Raw genomic sequence first — 22,539 nt, forward strand, 5'->3', positions numbered from 1 at the left:
TGCTGCCAGACCTGCTGAGTTTTTCCAGGTAATTCTGTTTTTGTTTTGGATTTCCAGCATCCGCAGTTTTTTTGTTTTTATATTAGGATCTATCAAGTCAGGTTTCACTCTGTGATCTGACTTGTCAAGTATTAATATCAGCTGGGATCATAACAAAGCACATCTGGAACTGGGATAGAGGCAGTGCAATGAACAATACAGTCTCAGTATAAAGCAGTAACAAAATGGCAGTCACAGTAACGCCCAGAAGCCAGTGGAGAAATGCGCTTAAGCCCTGAAGAACAATTTCTAAGTCAGATAGAATCAGTGGTTGTGAGTGTCCAGTTGACACACTTACATCAGGACTAGAAACAGTGTGTGTCAACCTAGATTTATTCAACAGACATGCATCATATTTTGCGGTCTTGCAACACAGCCACGGAATCAAAATCCTTTGTGGGATCCAGGCAAAGATGAGGGCCTAGACCCCTGAAGATGAAAGGGTTTAACTGTTCTTATATTTTACCAATGGTTCTCTCACACAGGGAGACATTAGGGATAGCCTCTCCTCTATCACTAGAGATCCACTAGACTTTTCCACTGCTATTCAGCATGAGTGGACTCCAGACATGCCCCCACCCAGATAAAAGAATTTTCTCCCCGTTGTGGGGGCTGGGCAGGTGTGGGTAGGCGTGCAGCTGACGCCACCCGCAATCAGCCACGTGCTGCCATTTTACATGTGCGGGCCAATTAAGGTCTGCTTTGCGTGACGTGCACCCGGAAGCGCTGAGCACTCCCTGCGCGGGCGGGCGGAGTAGGCTGAGTCAAGCCTGCGTTCTTTCGCACATGTGAAAAAGCGCAGAAATCTCCCTGAGGCACAGGGCTGCCTCAGGGAGATTAGTTTATTAAAAATTTAAATAAAGAAAAAAAATTTTAAAGACATGTCCCCTCATGTGACAATGAGATGGGGCATTCCTATGAATTTTATTAAAAATTTACCTTCATGAAACTCCATCCCACCCATGGATGAGGTTTCATGATAAATGCAAAGGCCGTCTGGGCTCTTCGCCTGCCCGCCAACCTTAAGGTTGGACAGGCAGCTCTGTTAATTATTTTAATTGATATTTAAATGACCTTAAAAGGCCTTTGACAGGTCGGCGGGTGTGCAATCGACTCCGGTGCGTGCCTGCCAAACTGAAGATCTGAATGATGCTCGGTGATGTCGGAACACACGCCCGACGTCACCGTGCGTCATTTTATGCACCGGCGAGCGAAGCCCACCTCCGCACACTGACCCGAAGATTTTGGCCATAGACTCTTCCCATCATCCTGCAAATTTTAGGGATAGACCTCCTACCTGCCCTGTGAATTTTCTAAGTTCAGTTTTTTCCAGTTGTTTGTAAATTGAAAAAATAAGTCACTGAAAACTATTTCTAAAGTTAAAATAAAATTTTCTAATTAATAAGTAAAAAAGAATTATTAGGGCACCTCAATGGCACAGTACAGTGAGTATAACAATGAGTAGCAGATGACAGGTATTTCCCAACAGGCAAGTTGGGAATGCTAGGGGACCTCTTATCAGCAGCTAGTTCAGAGTGAAATTGGTAGAACCTGCAAGACAAGAGCAGGTTTAGGCCAGATCTCAGGTAGTAATTCTTTAAATAAAGGTTGATCAATAACTGGAAGGGATTGTCAGGAAGAGTGTGCTTGAGGACAGGAAATTAGATGCCGGTGTGAGAAGACAATATGAGAAATATGACAATCTGGAAAGATATGAAAGTAGTTGAAGGGGCTTCTTTGTCCAAATCTATCTTGTGATTTTGTCACTTTTTGAAGGTGTTTGGTCACTCACTCAAGTTCTGGGTAATGACAGTTTGTGTCACAGAGAGATAACGCAAAAAAAAATTCTTCTTATTCATTGTAGCAGTTGGATGTCCCATGCCAGTTCTCACTTCCCAATGTCAATTGCCAATTTTTAATCTCTCTGATCTGAATGGGGAGAGAAAGAGATGATAAATGGGTAATCATAATCTTTACTTTTTTTATTCATTTTTATGGGATATGGCATTGCTAGCTAGGGCAGCATTTATTGCCCATCCTTAATTGCCCTTGAAAAGATGGTGGTGAGCTGCCATTTTGAACCGTTGCAGTCCCTGTGGTGTAGGTACCCCACAGTGCTATTAAGAAGGGAGTTCCAGGATTTTGACCCAGTGACAGTGAAGGAACAGTGGTATACTTCCAAGTCAGGACGGTGAGTAGCTTGGAGGGGAACTTCCAGGTGGTAGTGCTCCCGTGCATCTGCAGCCCTTGTCCTTCTAAACGGTAGTGGTCGTGGGTTTGGAAGGTGCTGCCTAAGGAGAGTTGGTGAGTTCCTACAATGCATCTTGTAGATGGTACACACTGCTATCGCTGTTCTTCAGTGGTGGAGGGCGTGAATGCTTGTGGAAGGGGTGCCAATCAAGCAGGCTGCTTTGTCCTGGATGGTGTCAAGCTTCTTGAGTGTTGTTGGAGCTGCATTCATCCAAGCAAGTGGACCATATTCCATCACACTCTTGACTTGTGTCTTGTAAATGATGTGCAGGTATTGTAGACTCACGAGGTGAATTACTCACCGCAGGATTCCTAGCCTCTCAGCTGCCCTTGTAGCCGTAGTATTTATATGGTTAGTCCAGTCAGTTTCTGGTCAATGGTAATCCCCAGGATAGTGAGGAATTCAGCGATGGTGATGCCATTGAATGTCAAGGAGCGATGGTTAGATTCTCTCTTGTTGAACATGTCATTGCCTGGCAATTGTGTGGTGTGAATGTTACTTGCCACTTGTCAGGAAAAGCCTGGATATTGTCTTGCTGCATTTGGACATGGACTGCTTCAGCATCTGAGGAGTCACAAATGCACAATGTTGCACCAATCATCAGCAAACATCCCCGCTTCTGACCTTATGATGGAAGGAAGGTCCTTGATGAAGCAGCTGAAGATGGTTGGGCCTTGGACACTACCCTGAGAAATTCCTGCAGTGATGTCCTGGAACTGAGATGATTGACCACCCACAACCACAAGCATCTTCTTTAGTGCTCAGTATGACTTGAACTAGTGGAGAGATTTCCCCCGATTCCCACTGACTCGAGTTTTGCTATGGGTTCTTGATGCCACACTCAGTCAAATGCTGCCTTGATGTCAAAGGCAGTCACTCTCACCTCACTTCTGGAGTTCAGCTCTTTTGTCCGTGTTTGAACCAAGGCAGTAATAAGGTCAGAAGCTGAGTGACCCTGGCGGAACCCAAACTGAGCATCAGTAAGCAGGTTATTGTTAAGCAAGTGCTGCTTGATAGCACTGTTGATGACCCCTTCCATCACTTTACTGATAATCGAGAGTAGACTGATGGGGCAATAACTGGCTTGGATTTTTTTCATGTTCAGGACATACCTGGGAATTTTCATATTTCCAGGTAGATGCCAATGTTGTAGCTGTACTGGAACAGTTTGGCTAGGGGGTATGGCAAGTTTTGAAGCACCAGTCTTCAGTACTATTGCTGGAATATTCACACCACACAATTGCCAAGCAATGACATGTCCAACAAGAGAGAATCTAACCATCGCTCCTTGACATTCAATGGCATCACCATCGCTGAATTCCTCCCTATCCTGGGGATTACCATTGAACAGAAACTGACTGGACTAACCATATAAATACTATGGCTACAAGGGCAGCTGAGAGGCTAAGAATTCACAGTGCCTTCAGTCGTTTCTTGATATCACATGGAGTGAACTGAATTGGCTGACGACTGGCATCTGTGGTGCTGGTGACCTCTGGAGGAGGCCAAGATTAATCATCCACTCGGATTGTTGCAAATGCTTCAGCCTTATCTTTTGCACTGATATGTTGGGCTCCTCCATCATTGAGGATGGGGATTTTTGTGGAGCCTCCTCCTCCAATGAATTGTTTAAGTGTCCACCACCATTCATAACTGGATATGGCAGGACTGCAGCGCTTACATCTGATCCGTTGGTTGTGGAATCGCTTAGCTCTGTCTATCACTTGCTGCTTGGCACACAACTAGTGTTGCAGCTTCACCAGGTTGACACCACATTTTTAGGTATGTCATATGGTATAGAGTTGACAATTTTGGGATAATGCATTTTTACTGTAACTACATGTTTTCTGTCTGTTCTTAGAAGGTTCAAATTACATAATTTAAAAAAACAGCCTGCAGTCAAAGGTCTAACAAAAACAGATATTTCCCTCGTCAGTGTAGAGAAACAGATGTATAAAGAGGAACAGGAGAATACATTGGGAGACATGGACCAGTATTTTAAGTGAAGGTGTTGGCCTGACACCCTCCACAGCTGAAAAGTCAGGTCGAGGTCACCTCTGCTTGATCGAGTTACCTCACAGCGATTTAACAGCTGCCGGGCCATTAATTGGTTCAGGGTGAGACTGCCATCCCATTTGGAGATCCTGCCTCCTAGAGCTGGCAGCCAATCAAATGGCCAACAGCTCTCTAATCTCATAATCCCAGCAGCGCCACCAGGAGAGGTGGCCACTTGTGGGACAATAGACACCTGCCATGGCACTTGATTTTGTGCATCCACCCTCACCCCCCCCCAAATCTATGGGACGAGAGACAGTCAAAATAACTTTTTAAATATATAAAATGTTTAAGAGTACTGACCCAGGGGCACTGCCACGCTGGCTCATCACTGACTCCAGCTCATCCAGGAAGATAGTAGAGGGAGCATGAAATCGAGCAAGTTCAAACAGCACCTGGGAAATACAATAGGTAATACATTTCAAAAATAAAATTCATAAGTCAAACTAAGGATAATATTGTGCAAAGCAGAAATGGGAAGAAGACACAATATGAAAACTTCCCAAATCAGTGGCACAGGTAAAGCTACAAAATATCCTGTACTGACAGGGGACAAGGAATCAAATAAAAAGGCACAATATGATTCTGAAATAAATAAAATTCATAGATCCCTCTGCACCAACAAAACAAAGTAAGGAACAGCTGAATAAATTGTGCCACAGGATATATCAGAAAAAAATTAGGAAGTCTAAAAACAGATTTGGCTGAAGAAGCCCCACAACTTAACATCTCATCCATCCGGAAAACCAACGCTGTCGTCTTTCTCTTACAGAATCTAGTTGGTTTCTAAATGAAAACAAAAATAATAAAATCTGAGTAAGGGTCTTAAGACCAGAAATGTCACTTATAGACTCAATGGGCTGAATGGCCTAATTTCTGCTCCCATGTCTTATGGACATGCTGCCTGACCTGCTCAGCATTTCCATTCTTCTCTGGTTTTGTTGTCAGATTTCCAACATCATCAGAATTTGGCATCTTGTTTCCTAACTGACTTCAGTTTTCTAAGCCAAAACCACATGCTTCCTGAAAACCATTTATAGCTGGTGATGGTCCTTTATTAAAAGATTGAATTTCTTTTTAAGAATGCTAATCTGGACTCGAGATGAGTTTTCTAACTAAATATTAGCTGTGTCTCTCTGTTATGTACGTAACTCTTAAAAGGGAGTAGTGTCCTACAGTCCTGAAAACATATTTAATTCATCGCTGCTCATTTTACACCTAAAAACTCAGCAACTCCTTAGATGTCCAAGACTTGCTTGATGTGATAATTCAGACAGGTGTTAAATGGGTGAGCAGCCAAGCCATCTGAAACAGATGCTAAGTCACTTAAAGATGTAAACCAGCGTCATGCACATGCAGGTGTTCCACATTCCCATGGTCTTGAATGACCTAACCAAAACTCCTTAATGGGATGGCTGAAGGACATTGAGAAAAAAGGCCTGAACATTTTAAAATTATTTTTTTCGGAGTATAGTACTCGAGTATTGCTGAAAAAGTGTGTACTGATGAATGCAGAATGAAAAGCTTAGGCATGTCTTTTATTTCAGCAATATTATTTTTTTCTGGGTGCAGGAGTAGAAGCATGCTTTAGGACTTTAGCATGTAGGCCATGTTGGGAAAACCTATCTTCACAAATTGGACTTTTCTTTTAAAATTTGGAAGGACATTGCAATATTTGGACCTTTGGATGCTGACCTGAAGTTTTTTTTTTTAAAAAGGTCATAAGTTTACCTTGGAACTGTCAATAAGCATGCCTTTTCCAAGACATCACCTGATCAGCATGGTATTGAAGGTGGGAGTCAGGGAGGGGGGAAGAGCTGTGTGCTTGTCTGCATTGAAATTACTCTATTTGATAGGGAAAAAACCTGGTTTAAAAGCAAAAAGCTAGTGAGTTGCTGGAAATCACATGATGGGTGAGGTCTAAGTTTTGGACTTGTGTTTGAGTTCAGTTGGGACTGAACTGAGAAAGTAAAAGCTGCCCAGCTTGCCTTCTTGCCTTGCCTGGAATAAATTGGTTGTCAATATCCAGCTAAGAATCCTCAGCTCACTGCAGCTTGTCTCTTTTACCCTTTATATCTGAGAGGCTGAGACAAGAGGGATTGACCCGGTTATATTCTCTGCCATGCCGAAACTCTGTGGGCGAGAACCTCAAGCCATCTACTGGGACCTGTCGCCCATCTTCACATGAGGAGTTCCAGATCAACAGCACTGAGACCCTGCAAACCTTATCTTTTATTTTATAACGCCTATCCTCTGAAGCCCATCTCTGCAGAGAGACCCTGCAGAGAAGTGGGGCTAGATAAACTGTGCACTCCTCCCATCCGGTCAAAACAGCCATCAGGTCCTGGGAATTTGTGTTTAGTCCCATAAGTTTCTCTAATACTTTTCCTCTGCTAATGTTAATTACTTGAAGTTCCTCACTCGTATTAGCTCCTTGGTTACCCTCTATGCCTGCTCTGCAATTTGTGTCTTCCACTGTGAAGACAGACAAAACATTTGTTCAATTTCTCTGCCATTTCCCCTGTCCCCATGATAACTTCCCCTGTCTCTGCCTCTAAGGATCCAACATTTACAATAGCTACTCTCATTATTTGCTTGTAAAATCTCTTACAGTCTGTATTTATATTCCTGGCTAGTTTATTCTCATATTCTATTTTTTCCCTTTTTAGCCACTTTTAGTCATCCTTTGCTGGTTTCTAAACCACTCTAAATCCTCAAGCTTACTATTATTCTTTATAAAATTTGAAGCCTCATCCTTTGATCTAATATTTTCCTCAACTTCCCTTTTAAGCCAGAGATGGATCTTACTCACTGAGTTTTTGTTTTTTAATGGAATGTATTTTTGTTTAACATTTTGAATTATTTCCTTAAGATGTTTCCCACAGTGTATTTACCACCATATCTTTTAGTCTATTTACCCAACTAATCATAGCCAGCTCTTCCTTTATACCTATGTAATTGACTTTGCTGAAGGCCAAGAATCATGTTTTGGGCTCATGTATGTCACTCAAAAACACTTAAGCCCATTTTTATAGCTCCTGTCTAAAAACAGATTGCCTCCCCCCTTCGATCTGACCCACTGGCCAGCTCAGTGTGAGAACCAGCTGATTTCTCACCCTCTTAAAGGCTACAGCTCGCCATTAGAAAGAGTCAGCCAAAAGTGGAATTTGGTGCCGACCTCAGGCCAGTACAGATCTTTGTGTAGAACTGACACTCAGACAACTTTGTGAGTAAATTGAATTTCTTGACTCCCAATACTTGCTGTGACATTGTATGGTTCTCTAGGGTGGATTTTCCAGTTCTGCATGCCGTGCAACTGAAAGTTTTTGCTGGTCCATCAAATGATCCATTCTGCCTGCAACGATTCCTGCGGCAGTTGGGACGGGAAAATCCTGGCCCTAGTGTCAGTAACAAACAATTCCTACTTTCTTGAGAAACCAGTGTATGTGTGAGTCTGACAGTGGATATCAACAAGCTATTTAACAATGTAATTAAAGTCAAAGCCAACTTTCACGTAAACATTCCAGCAAGAGTCACCAAATAGTAGTCAGAATGGAAGACCAGCTTATTTTCTTTTCCATGAAGCAGAATCATTATGGGCAGAGATTAGGAATAACAAAGGTCATAAAAAACTGTTGAGGCTATATAGGCCCCCTAACAGCAGTTATATCACTGAACAGCACATTATGCAAGAAATAATTGAAGCATGTAACAAAGGCAACATAATCAAAATGGAGGGTATTAATCTTGATATAGACTGGACAACTCAAATTGGCAAAGGTAATCAGGAAGACGAATTTGTAAATTGCTTGAACAATATGGGATAGTTTAGTGTGAAAGGAACTGAAGGACCAGAATTCTTGAGGTGCATTCAGGAGAACCTTCTTGGCCAGTATGTAGCAAGTCCAACAAGTTCTGGACTTAATTTTAGGCAATGAAGTTGGGCAGGTGGAAGAAGTGGCAGTGGAAGAGCATTTTGGTGGTAGTGATCATAAGTCAGTTAGTTTAAACATAATTATAGAAAAGAACAAAGATAGAACAGGGGTTAAAGTTTTAAATTGGGGCAAGGCCAATTTCAGGAATGGAAATAGCTACTGGATGATAAATCAGTGTCAGAGCAGTGGGAGGCATTCAAAGGGGAGATTCAAGGGGTTCAATGTAAACATGTTCCCACAAAGAAAAAGGACGGGACAGCCAAATCTAGAGCCCTCTGGATGTCAAGGAGCTTAGAGGATAAAGCTAAGATGACTAACAAGGTTAAATAGGCAAATCTAAAGGCATTTTAATGCGTGGAGCATTCGCAATAAGGTAGATGAATTAACAGCACAAATAGATATAATCAGTTATATGATTGCAATTACAGAGACGTGGCTACAGAGTGACCAAGGATGGGAATTGAACATCCAAGGGTATTCAATATTTAGGAAAGACAGACAATTAGGGGAAGGAGGTGGGGTAGCATTGTTAGTAAAGGAGGAAATCAATGCAATAGTGAGGAAGGATATTGGCTCGGAAAATCATGACGTGGAATCTGTTTGGGTGGAGATAAGGAACACCAAGGGGCAGAAATGTTGATGGGAGTTGTCTATAGGCCCCCCAAACAGTAATGGAGATGTAAGGGAAGGTATTAAGCAGGAAGTTAGAGACGCATGCAATAAGGGTACAATTGTAATCATGGGTGACTTTAATCTACATATAGATTGGACAAACCAAGCTAGCAATAACACTGTGGAGGAGGATTTCCTGGAGCTTGTATATGACGGTTTTTTTAGACCAATACATTGAGGAACCAACTAGAGAGCAGACTATCCTAGACTGGGTATTGCGCAATGAGAAAGGATTAATTAACAATCTTGTTGTGCCTTGGGGAAGAGCATCCATAAAATGATAGAGTTGTCAATTAGGATGGAAAGTGAAGAAGTTGAATCCAAAACTAGAGTCCTGAATCTAAACAAAGGGAACTACGAGGGTATGAGGTGCGATTTGGCAATGATGGATTGGGGACCCTTACTTAAAGGGTTAACAGTGGATAGGCAATGGCTAATATTTAAGGAAAGTATGCATGAATTACAACAATTATTCAATCCTGTCTTCCAGGTGGCAGGTGGTGACCAGTGGTGTACCGCAGGAATCAGCACTTGGGCCCCAGCTATTCACAATACATATAAATGACTTGGATGAGGGAATCAAATGCAATATTTCCAAGTTTGCTGATGACACAAAACTTGGTGGGGTTGAGCTGTGAGGAGGATGCAAGGCAGCTTCAGAGCAATTTAGACAAGTTGTGTGTGTGGTCAAACACATGGCAGATGCAGTATAACGTGGATAAATGCGAAGTTATATGCTTCGTTATAGAAAACAGAAAGGCAGAGTATTATTTAAATGGTGATATATTGGGAAATGTGGATGTACAAAGGGATCTGGGTGTCCTTGTACACCAGTCAATGAAAGTAAACAGGCAGGTGCAGCAAGCAATTAGGAAGGCAAATTATATGTTGGCCTTCATTGCAAGAGGATGAGAGTTCAGAAGTAGGGATGTCTTACTGATGCTATACTGGGCCTTGGTGAGACCACACCTGGAGTATTGCATGCAGTTTTGGTCTCCCTACCTAAGAAAGGATATACTTGCCATAGATGGAGTGCAGCGAAGATTCACTAGGCTGATACTGGGGATGGCAGGTCTGTCATATGAGGAGAAATTGGTTCTACTGGGTTTGTATTCACTACAGTTTGGAAGAACGAGAGGGGATCTGATTGAAATGCATAAAATTCGACAGGGCTAGACAGACTAGATGCAGGAAGGATGTTTCCCCTGGTTGGGGAGTTCAGAACTAGGGGCCAATCTCAGGATACGGGGCAGGCCATTTAGGACTAAGATAAGGAAAAATTTCTTCACTCAGGGTGATCAACCTGTGGACTTCTCTACCACAGAAGGGTGTGGAGGCGGGTCACTGAGTATATTCAAGAAAGAAATTGATACATTTTTGGATATTAGGGGTATCAATGGGGTATGGAGAGAAAGCAGGAATATGGTGTTGGGGTAGAGAATCAGCCATGATCATATTGTATGGTAGAGCAGGCTCGAAAAACTGAATGGCCTACTCCTGCTCCTAGTTTCTACATGACTACGTGTCTACGGCAGAAAAGGAGAGCTTATGTTTGACACAGAGAACTCAACACTAGAGAAAGCCGAGAGAAGTTTAGGAAGCGCAGGGCTAAAATCAAAAAGAAAATTAGGAAAGCAAAGACAGGCTATGAAAGAATAATGACAAGTAAAATCAAGGTGAACCTCAAGATGTTTTATAATTAACATTACCAGTAAGAGGATAACTAAGGAAAGAGTAGGGCCCATAAAGGACCAACAACATATGTGTGGAGGCAGAAGATGTTGGTATGGTTCTCAATGAATACTTTGCATCTGTCTTCATAAAAGAGGAATGTGATGCAGTCATTGTGGTTAAGGAGAAGGAGTGGAAACATAGGGAGAGAGGAAGCATAAATAGGATTAGCATCCTTGAAAGTGGATAAATCACCAGGGCTGGAAGGTCTGACCATCATTTTCCAATCCTCACTGGATACAGGTGCAGTGCCAGAGGATTGGAGGACTACTAATGTTGTACCTTTGTTTAAAAAGGGAGCGAGGGACAGACCAAATCGAGGCAGTCTAAACTCAGTAGTGGGCAAATTATTGGAATCAATTCTGAGAAACAAGATAAACTGTCACTTAGAAAGGCATGGATTAATTACTTGTATTCATTCATTCATTCATGGGATCTGAGCATCACTGGTTCATTATTGCCCATCCCTAATTGGGTGGATCTGGGGTCAAATGGTGATGTTAGTGAACCAGATGGGTTCATCAGACTTTTTCAAAATTTCACTGAATTCAAATTTTACCATCTGCTGTGGAGGGATTCAAACCCAGATTCCCAGAGCATTACCCTGGGTCTCTGGAACACTATGCCACCATCTCCCTCTTGATTAATCAAGGATAGTCAGCATGGATGTGTTGAGGGAAGATCATATCTGACTAACTTGATTGAATTTTTTGAGGAAGTAACAAGGAGAATTGATGAAGGTCATGCAGTTGATGCAGTCTACATGGATTTTAGCAAGGCTTTTGACAAGGTCCCACATGGCAGACTGATTAAAAAAATAAAAGCCCATGGGATCCAGGGGAATGTAGCAAGCTGGATACAAAATTGGCTCAGTGGCAGGAATCAAAGGATAATTGTTGACGTGTGTTTTTGCAACCAATAGGCTGGTTCCATTGAGGTTCTGCTGGGCTCAGTACTAGGTCCCCTGCTTTTTGAGGTACATATTAACTGAGTTGGACATAAATATAGTGGGCATGGTCAATAAGTTTGCAGATGACACAAAAATTGGCCGCATGATTGATAACACGGATAGCTGTAGACTACAGAAATATATCAATGGACTGGTCAGCTAGGCAAAAAGGTGGCAAATGGAATTCAACCTGGAGAAGTGTGAGGTGATGCATTTGGGGAGGTCAAACAAGGCAAAGCAATGTGCAATTAATGGGAGAATATTGAGAGATATAGAGGAAGCGGAGGACCTTGCAATGAATGTCCACAGATCCCTGAAGGTAGCAGGACAGGTTGACAAGGTGGTTAAGAAGGCATATGGAATCCTTTCCTTTATTAGCCAAGGTGTAAAATATAAGAGCAGGGAGGTTACGCTGAAACTGTATTAGTTAGGGCACAACTTGAGTACTGTGTGCTGGTCACCTCATTACAGAAAGGATGTAATTGCACGAGTGGGTACAGAGGAGATTTACAAGAATGCAGCTATGAGGAAAAATTGGATAGGCTAGAGTTGTTCTCCTTGGAACAGAGGAGGCTGAGGGGAGATTTGATTGAGATGTACAAAATTGTGAGGGGCCTGGATAGGGTGGAAGGGTAAGGCCTATTTACCTTAGCAGAGTGGTCAGTAACTATGGGACATAGATTTAAAGTGATTGGTAGAAAGATTAGGGGGGAGATGAGGAAAATCTTTTTACCAGAGGGTGGTAGGGGCATGTAACTCACAGCCTGAAAGGGTAGTAGAGGCAGAAACTCAATTATTTTTCAAGGTATCTGGATATGCACCTCAAGTGCCATAATCTACAGGGCTAAATGACCAAATGCTGGAAAGCGGGATTAGGCTGGGTGATTTGTTTTTCGGCCAACACAGACACGATGGGCCAGGTGGCCTCTTTCTGTGCATAAACTTTCTATGATTCTAATATGTTGTAGAACCAACCAGGGTCAAAGCTATTTTAGATCCAGTACTGGGCAATGAGGCATGAATCTCACAGGAAAAGACCCTCTGAGAAAAATTTATCATCATAACATAACTGAATTTCATATTAAGTTTGAGAGCAGTATACTCGAGTCCAAAACAAGAATCTTAAACATAGCCAAACATAAATATTAGGGAAAAGCTGGCTATGGTTGATTGGGTAAATAGATTAAAAGGTGTGGTGGTAAATAAACTGTGGGAACCAGTTAAGTAAATAATTCAAAATGTTCTGCAAGAATATGTTATGTTAAAAAACAAAAACTCAGCAAGAAAGCTTACTAGGGAAGTTAAGAATAGAGATTAAAAGAAGAAGCTTATAATGTTGCAAAGAATAGTAGTACGGCTGAGGATTCGGAGTTTTGTAGAAAACAGCAAAGGACAACTAAGAGTTGCTAAAAAAGGGCAAAAATAGGATATGAGAATATACTAGCCACGAATACAAAAATGGATTGTAAGAGCTTTTACAAGTATATAATATATAACATTGGTCCCTTGGAGGCAGAGACAGGGGAAACTATCATGGGGAATAAGGAAATGGCAGAAAAGCTGAACAAATATTTGTGTCTGTATTCACAGAAGACACAAATTACATACCGGAAACAGAGGGTAACCAAGGAACTAATAAGAGTGAGGAACTTCCAGTAATTAATATCAGCAGAGGAAGGGTATTAGAGATTCTTAATGGACTAAAATCTGACAAATTCTGTGGACTTGAAGGTCTACATCCTAGGGTTCTAAAAGAGGTAGCTGCAGAGATAATGGATGCATTGGTTATGATTTTCCAAAGGTCCCTAGATTCTAGAATGATCATGGTGGATTGGCAGTTTGCAAATGTAGCACAGTTATTCATCAAAGGAGAGAGAGAGAGAGAGAGAACAGGGAACTACAGGCCATTAGTTCTGACATCAGACATTAGGAAAATGCTGGAATCTATTATTAAGGAAGTCCTGGAAAATCATAGTATGATCAAACATACCATCATCGTGGTTTTATGAAAGGGAATCATGCTTGACAAATTTATCAAGAGTTTTTTTGAGAATGTAACTAGTAAGGTAATATAGAGACATAAATGTAATATACTTGGATTTCCAAAAAGCATTGTGAAGTGCCATGCAAAAGGTTAATTGTGAGATAAAGGCTGGAGGAGTTGGGGGTAAGATATGAGCATGGATGGAGGATTAATTAATGGACTGAAAGCAGAGAGTAGGAATAAATGGAGCATTTTCAAGTTGGCAGGTTGTTAACTAGAGGAGGGTCACAAGGATCAGCGTGGGCCTCAGTAATATGCATTCTATATTATTGACTTGGACAAAGAAACCAAGTGTAATGTATCTAAAGATTGGCTCCAGTTCTTTCCTTCATAAACTGGCTTTCTGATTATAGTATGGGGAAGTGTGAGGCTATTCGCTTTGGTAACAATAGAAAAGCAGAATATTTTTTAAAAACTGTGAAACTTTTAAATGTTTAAATTGAGACTTGGGTATACTCAGCTCAGTGCCACATCACACATTGCATTTACTGTACTTAGTAGTAGAAGCCCTAAAGGGAAACATCTGTGGCACAAGAATATTTGACAGAGGAACCAACTGAAAGCTCCCTACCCTAACAAGTTTTTCAGAATCTCCCCTCCATTTACTGACAATGGTAGAGGCTGAAATGTTGAAGAAGGTCGTGTTACATTCAGTGGCGACAGCCTTTGCAAGCAATGTTTTTCCAGTACCTAAACAAAACACAGTTATTAATATTTCATAAGGCATTCTGGAAGAAATTAAACACAAAGTTTTTTCTATCTTCAAAAGAAAAATTAATCAGTTATTATACACAATTTGCAAGGAGCATATAGTAATGATGGATACTTTATAGAAATTTGTTGATAAACGTATATAGCTCACAGCGTGCTGTGTATGCACCATAGAACATCAAGCTTTGGCAACTAACACATTATTGATCAATAAATCATTAAATCATAAACATAATTCCTTCAATGGCCAAATGAGGAAAAGGTACCAGTAAGAGTAGCACTAAACCACGAAACAGAAGATTTCAGATTGCATTCCTTTTTTGTGCTGAATTAGTTAAATGCAACCAGGGCTGCAGTTGGGGACATTGCAAATGGCCTTTGTATTCTGGGCTACTAAGTGAAAAAGTCAGCCAGGGTTCCCACTTACAGTTAAAAGTGTATATCTGTGGCTGGCAGCTGAGTGGGCATGACTCTAATGCTCACTGTGGACAAGTAGTCTGTGAAGTTACTCCCTAGACCCTCACAAGGTACTGGATGAATGCCAGCTCTATGGATTCATACCCTAGTAAGAGTTAGGAGACGAGCAGGAGATGTGGTTAACTGAGTTATGCAGACCAAGGTGGCCCTACGTTTCATCCATCCTCACCTGTATTGATTTGGCTGATCTTAATTGGAGCAGTGATAGGAGTCTTAGTGTCCCCATTTCAGTGTTATTGCTGCATAATGTACTGAAAATTATGAGTTATTAATAAACAATTTTCAGGCGTCAATCTGAGGTCACACAGCATTGCTGTATACTGACACTGTTCCACAGTTAGTTTAGAATTTAGAATTAGGACTCATGGGATTGGGATAATATATTAGCATGGAATGAGGATTGGTTAATGGACAGATAAGAGAGAGTAGGGAGAAACAGGACATTTTCAAGTTGGCAGGTTTAACTAGCAGGGTACCACAAGCATCAGTACTTAGACCTCAGCTATTTGCAATTTCTATTAATGACTTAGCTGAGGGGACTGAGTGTAACATATCCAAGTGTGCTGATGATACATAAATGGGTAAGTAAATGGTGAAGAGGACACATAGGTTACAGAAGGAAATAGACAGGATGGGTGAATGAACAAGAATATGGCAGATGGAATACAATGTGGTGAAGTGTGAATTTATCCACTTTGGCAGGAAAAGTAAGAAAGCTGAATATTTTCTGAATGCCTGAGAGACTGGAAGTATTTTCATTCAAGGGCACCGAGGTGTCCTTGTACAAGAATTGCGGAAACTTAACACACAGGTACAGAAAGCAACAAGGAAGGCAAATGGGCATGTTAGCTTTTCTTGCAAATGAATTGGAATATAAAAGTTAAAAAAGTCTTACTACAGTCACAGAGGGGATTGGTGAAGCCAAACCTGGAAAACCGTGTGCAGTTTTATTTCTTACCTAAGGAAGAACAAAGGATCATAGGACAGTTACAGCAGAGAGGAGGCCATTCAGCCTGTCATGTCCATGCCAATTCTCTGCAAGAGCACAAGAGTACCAAAACAACATGGATTGCAGAGCTTCAACAAAGTAGCTAAAAGGCTCACTAGACTGGTTCCTGTGATAAAAGGATTGTCTATGGGGAGAGATTGAGTAGACTAGGCCTGGAGTTTAGAAGAATGAGAAGTGATCTAATGAAACACAAAAAATTCTTAAGGGACTTGTTGCTGAGAAAATATTTCCCCTGGCTGGGAAATATTACAAGGTTACAGTCTCAGAATAAGGAGTCAACTATTTACAATGGAGATGAGAAGAAATTTCTTCACTCAAAGGATTGTGAATATTTGGAATTCTTTACCTGAGAGAGCTGAATGAGTATATTCAAGACAGAGATCAACAGAGTTTTGGATGCTGAAGGAATTAAAGGACATGGGGATAGTGCTGGAAGAGAGCATTCAGGTAGAAGATCAATCATGATGTTATTGAATGCAGGTTTGAAGGGCCAAATAGCCTGCTCCAGTTCCTATGTCTTATGTTCTTAGTCAGCAGAAATGCACAATCTTAGTAGTGGGTGGTGCAAAGATTGACAGCAAAGTTTGAATTCAGCTCAGATTATCAGAATGAAAGTCGCCACCATGAGTAGCAAAGGTTAAGAATCCTTGGAATACATTTTTATGTAATAATATTGCCTCCTCTTCCACACAAGTGCTATAGAGCTGTAGCTTTGCTGACATGCCCCAATTACATCAGGGGCAGTCACTTAATTTGAATGAAAATCAAGTGACCAATGGGCCTTGTGCAGAATTTGTTTACAAGCAACATTTGCACTCTAACTACACTGGAGTGCAGGTAGTTTCCTTTATAATATGCATAATTAACAGCAAATTCTTAATTTTTTTATATCACAGAATCACACAGTACAGAAGAGGCCCTTCAGCCCATCGAGTCTGCACTGACACATGAGAAACACCTGACCTACCTAACTAATCTCATTTACCAACACTTGGCCCATAGCTTTAAAGGTTATGACATGCCAAGTGCTCATCCAGGTACTTTTTAAAGGATGTGAGACAACCCACTTCCACCACCCTCCCAGGCAGCGCATTCCAGATTGTCACCACCCTCTGGGTAAAAAAGTTTTTCCTCACATCCCCTTAAACCTCCTGCCCCTCACCTAGAACTTATGTCCCCTTGTGACTAACCCTTGAACTAAGGGGAACAGCTGCTCCCTATCCACCCCGTCCATGCCCCTCATAATCTTGTACACCTCGATCAGGTCACCCCCTCAGTCTTCTCTGCTTCAACGAAAACAACCCAAGTCTATCCAACCTCTCTTCATAATTTAAATGTTTCATCCCAGGCAACATCCTGGTGAATCTCCTCTGCACCAGCTCCAGTGCAATCACATCCTTCCTATAATGTGGCAACCAGAACTGCACACAGTACTCCAGCTGTGGCCTCACCAAGGTTCTATACAACTCCAACATGACCTCCCTACTTTTGTAATCTATGCCTCGAATGATAAAGGCAAGTGTCCCATATGCCTTTTTCACCACCCCACTAACATGCCCCTCTGCCTTCAGAGATCTATGGGCACACATGCCAAGGTCCCTTTGTTCCTCAGAACTTCCTAGTGTCATGGCATTCATTGAATACTTCCTTGTCAAATTACTCCTTCCAAAGTGTATCACCTCACACTTTTCAGGGTTAAATTCCATCTGCCACTTGTCTGCCCATTTGACCATCCTGTAGCCCAAGACACTCAACCTCACTATTAATCACCCAGCCAATCTTTGTGTCATCTGCAAACTTACTAATCCTACCACCACCCCCCCCAACAGTCATCTATGTTGTTTATATAAATGACAAATAATAGGGGACCGAGCACAGATCCCTGTGGTATGCCACTGGACACTGGCTCCCAGTCACTAAAGTATCCCTCTGTCATCACCCTCTGTCTTCTACAATTAAGCCAATTTTGAATCCACCTCATCAAATTACCCTGTATCCCATGTGCATTTGCCTTCTTTATAAGTCTCTCATGTGGGACCTTGTCAAAGGCTTTGCTGAAATCCATATAAACTACATCAACTGCACTACCCTCATCTACACACCGGGTCACCTCCTCAAAAAATTCAATCAAATTTGTTAGGCATGACATCCCTCTGACAAAGCCATGCTGACTATCCCTGATCAAACCTTGCCTCTCCAAGTGGAAGATAGATTCTCTCCTTCAGAATTTTCTCCAATAGTTTCCCTACCACTGACGTGAGACTCACCGGCCTGTAGTTCCCTGGCTTATCTCTACAACCCTTCTTAAATAGCGGAACCACATTAGCTGTTCGCCAGTCCTCTGGCACCTCCCCCGTGGCCAGAGAGGAATTAAAAATTTGGGCCAGAGCCCCTGCGATCTCTTTCCTTGCCTCCCTCAGCAGTCTGGGACACAAATCAACCAGACCTGTAGATTTATCCACTTTTAAGCCTGCCAACACCTCCAATACCTTGTCACTCCCTATATCAATTTGCTTAAGAACCTCACAGTCTCTCTCCCCAAGTTTGATACTTTTATCCTCATTCTCTTGGGTGCAGATGGATGTGAAGTATTCATTCAACACTTTAGCGATGTTCTCTGTCTCCACCCATAGATTGCCCCCTTGGTCCCTTAAGGGCCCTACTCTTTCCCTGGTTATCCTCTTCCCATTGATATACTTATAGAATATCTTGGGATTTTCCCTACTTTTACCAGCCAGAGTTTTGTCATATCCCCTCTTTGCTCTCCTCATTGCTTTCTTAAGCTTCACCCTGCACTTTCTGTACTCCACAAATGCCTCTGCTGATTTGCTTCCCTCGTACCTGATAAAATCCTCTCTTTTCCTTCTCATCGTATCTTGAATATCTCTGGTAATCCATGGTTCTCTGGGCTTGTTACTCCTTCCTATCATCCTAGAGGGAACATGTTGAGCCTGTACCTTCCCCATTTCCTTTTTGAATGCTCCCCACTGCTCATCTGTAGATTTCCCCACGAGTAGCTGTTCCCAGTCTACCTTGGCCAGATCCTGCCTTATTTTACTAAAATCCATTCTCCCCAATCAAAAACATTTTTTTGAAACTTGTCTGTTTCTTTGTCCATAACAAACTTAAACTGTACCATGTTGTGGTCGCTACCACTAAAATGCTCCCCCCCTCCACCACCTCAGCCACCTGTCAGGCTTCATTCCCCAGAATTAAGTCGAGCACTGCGCCGTCACTTGTTGGACCCACTACATATTGACCTAAAAAGTTCTCTTGTACACATTTCAAGAAATCCACTCCATCCAAGCCCTTACCACTATGTCTATCCCAGTTAATGTTGGGAAAGTTGAAATCACCTAATATAATCACCCTATTATTGTTTTGACACGCCTCTGCAAATTGTGCACAAATTTGCTCCTCAATTTCCCGCTGACTATCTGGAGGTCTATAATAAACACCTAACAATGTGGCTGCCTCCTTTTTATTCTTAAGCTCTACCACAAAGCTTCATTCGATGCCCCCTCCAAGATATCATCTCTCCTTGCTGCAGAACTGACTCCTTAACTAATACTGCAATGCCTCCTCCTCTTTTACCCCCTCCCCTGTCTTGCCTGAAGATTCTATATCCCGGAATGTTGAGCTGCCAATCCTGCCCCTCCCTTGACCACGTCTCAGTGATGGCTACTATATCTCAATTCCATGTGTCAATCCTCACCCTTCACTCATCTGTTTTACCTGTAATACTCTTGGCATTAAAGTAGAGGCCATCCAGCCTTGTCTTATTCCCTTGAAGCTTATTGCAGCTGTACTCCCTCTGACTTGATTGTTTTACTGTATTATGATGTGTCCCTATTCTGCTAACATTCTGTGTCCCCTCCCCCCGCCGAATTAATTTAAACTCCTCCCAACAGCACTAGCAAACCCGCCCGCAAGGACGTTAGTCCCATTCTGTTTCAGGTGTACACCGTCCCAGTTGTACAGGTCCCACCTTCCCCAGAAACAATCCCAGTGATCCAGGAATCCAAAACCCTCTCTCCCACATCAACTCTTAAGCCACGTAACCCTTCTCTATAAGCTAAAATGATTACATTACAAAATTCTTTAAAGATATATAGCTAAGGAAATCTATTAGGATTTAACAACAGCCTGAAGTGGGGCTGAATTTTTACAGCCCCCCCGCCAGCATATTTGAAGGCGGGGGGGTGGCTTGTAAAATAAAAGGGGTAGCCTGCCTGTAGCTTCCTGCCTAACCCTGACCTGTCTCCCAAATTATGGTGGGTGGGGAAGGCGCCAGGCAACCTCCCAGCCCTTGGACCTATTGAGGCCCTTAAGTGGCCATTACCACTTAAGGGCCTCAATTGAATTCCACCCCTGATGCTATATTAGGTGTTGCAGGGGAAGGCAGAGGCAAGGCAGGTAGTGCAGCAACTTTCACTGTACGGGCTGCTGTCAGGCAGGAAGGGAGGGGACTTCTTTTGAGGGTGCCATGTGCCCATCCTAGTCCCAGCAGTAGCCACTACTCGATTCTGGTGCTGACGGAGCTACAAAGCTGCCAGCTAAATCAGATTGGCCGGCAGCTCTCTAGGCTGGGACTTGCTCCCAGATAGGGGTGGAGGTCCCACTCTTAAACAATTAAGTCTGCCCACAGCATAATATCGCTGTATGGTAGCTGGGTTTCAGGTGGGCAGGCTGATCATGGACTTTTCGGTCGGGGGGTGGGGCACGTACAAGGAATACATCCCCTCCCCATAAAATTCAACCCATGGTTTCATTTTTGTTATTGAGTCTTTTCATTGCTCCCTAGTCCTTATTACTCATGGCATGAATTTTTGTATCTAGAACAATTGACGAACAGGACTTTGGTTTATCTGCCTTGTTATCTAGCTTGTTAGAACTCTCTTGATGGCCGTGGCTGAGTAAAGCCACTATATGTGATGACTCATGCTGAGCTCCAGTTCCATAGATTATTACATTTCTCCAATATTTTGTCCAAGTTATCATTCTTCATATGTGAACCTGCACAGTACTGTCATACTATTTGAGGTGAACATCCTCTTCTTACCTTAATTTGCCCTGATATGGTGTGGTGCTCAGGCATAAAAATGAGGAAGGTCCTGGCTTTGACCTAATTTGAGCTACTTATAGGAATACCACAATTGAACTCAGTGCCCCGAAGAGCAAAAATCAGCCAGGGATTCCTATCCAGTAACTGCTTCTTTCAAGTGTTCATGGGCAGTCATACGGTGAGGAGATGATGTTCACCAAGGTGAAATAGTGTGACGGTATTATGCAGGTTCACATATGAAGAATGATAACTTGCGCAACATGTTGTAGATAGAGTTGCATTTATCTGTGGAACTGGAGCCCAGCATGAGCCATCACATTCAGGAGCAAAATGGGGAAAAATAATTTTTAAAAGTCTCATTCATTCAAAGTATGCTGCCTCTCAAATGTGCGGTTTCACTCACCACAAACGAAGGCACAATGGAGCATCCTGATTTTATTTGTTCCGTCACAGCTGCCTATGCCCAAAGCTCTGGAATTCCTTCCCCAGACTTCTCCACCTCTCTTTCCTCCTTTAAGATGCTCCTTCCTTTCTTTGACCATGCTTTTGGTCATCTGCCCTAATATTATCTTATGTAGCTTAGTGTCAAATTTTGCTTTATAAAACTCCTGCGAAGCACTCAGACATTATATGATGATAAAGCACCATATAAATACAAATAGTTGTTGTTGCTGCTGCCATTATTTGGCACAATTTCAATTTCTCCCCCTAAGGCAAAGCATGACTTAGGACTTTCTGATCCCAAAGCAAGATCACTAACTGCACCAACTAGAACCATTCCTTTCTATACTAATTCTCAAAGACAAGCCATAAAATCCCTTCTGAGTTCTGATGAAAGGCCATCAGCCTGAAACATGAACTCAGTTTCTCTCTGTGCAGATGCTGCCTGACCTGCTGAGTATTGGCAGACTTTTCTGTTTTTATTCCAAAAAATCCCTTACCTGGTGGTCCATAGAGTAATAGTCCTTTCCATGGGGACAAAATCCCAGTAAACAGCTGAGGATACTAGAGGTAAGAAGTACAAAACTAAGCATATGTATAACGAGCAAGCGTAGAACATGATTTTATCTTTAAAAAACTTGCCTTAATAGGATAGACAACAGCTTCTTTAACCAGTCGTTTGGCTGGCTCCAGCCCAATTATATCATCCCATCTCACATTTGGATTATGGAGATAAATATCCTTAAATAGTAAAAATCAATCCAATTTTTAAAAAGTTCTCCAGAAATTGGACACATTATTTTAAATTTTTCTCAATAGACTTGCTTTGCATAAACATTTAAAATAGCAACTAAATTATCTCAATAGACTTGCTTTGCAAAAACATTTAAAATAGCAACTAGAAAAAATACTGGCAATGCCTAACAGGTCAGCCACCAACTAAAAGGAAAAGTACGGTTAACATTTCATGCACGACCTTTCATCAGATTGACCTGTTGTGCATATGTACCAGTTCTGGCTCAATCTCATCTTTTCTTTCTCTAAGTCACATTTTAGCTTGTGTATTATGCTTATATTTCGCAATTACCTGTGCTGAAATGAACCACAAGTACTTGCCTATAGTGCAACACCAAATCTAGAAGTTGAAAGGCTCATTTCTG

General features: G+C 42.0%; 1 protein-coding gene across 3 annotated transcripts in view; it reads right to left on the bottom strand.

Annotated features, from left to right (window-relative positions):
- katnal2 (katanin p60 subunit A-like 2) overlaps window positions 1-22,539 on the bottom strand; it is a 99,885-nt gene that overhangs the window by 24,540 nt on the left and 52,806 nt on the right. For 2 of the 3 annotated variants that reach the window (XM_041193269.1, XM_041193185.1), the window contains 4 exons: window positions 22,022-22,120; window positions 21,880-21,943; window positions 14,248-14,366; window positions 4,649-4,740 (listed from right to left, as the gene is read on the bottom strand). In XM_041193269.1, the coding sequence (XP_041049203.1) occupies window positions 4,649-4,740; window positions 14,248-14,366; window positions 21,880-21,943; window positions 22,022-22,120 (374 nt within the window). The remainder of the gene's footprint in view (window positions 1-4,648; window positions 4,741-14,247; window positions 14,367-21,879; window positions 21,944-22,021; window positions 22,121-22,539) is intronic. The other variant, XM_041193357.1, reaches the window with a different exon arrangement.

This window comes from Carcharodon carcharias, chromosome 1, assembly GCF_017639515.1.
Source record: "Carcharodon carcharias isolate sCarCar2 chromosome 1, sCarCar2.pri, whole genome shotgun sequence".
NCBI classification, from domain to species: Eukaryota; Metazoa; Chordata; class Chondrichthyes; order Lamniformes; family Lamnidae; genus Carcharodon; species Carcharodon carcharias.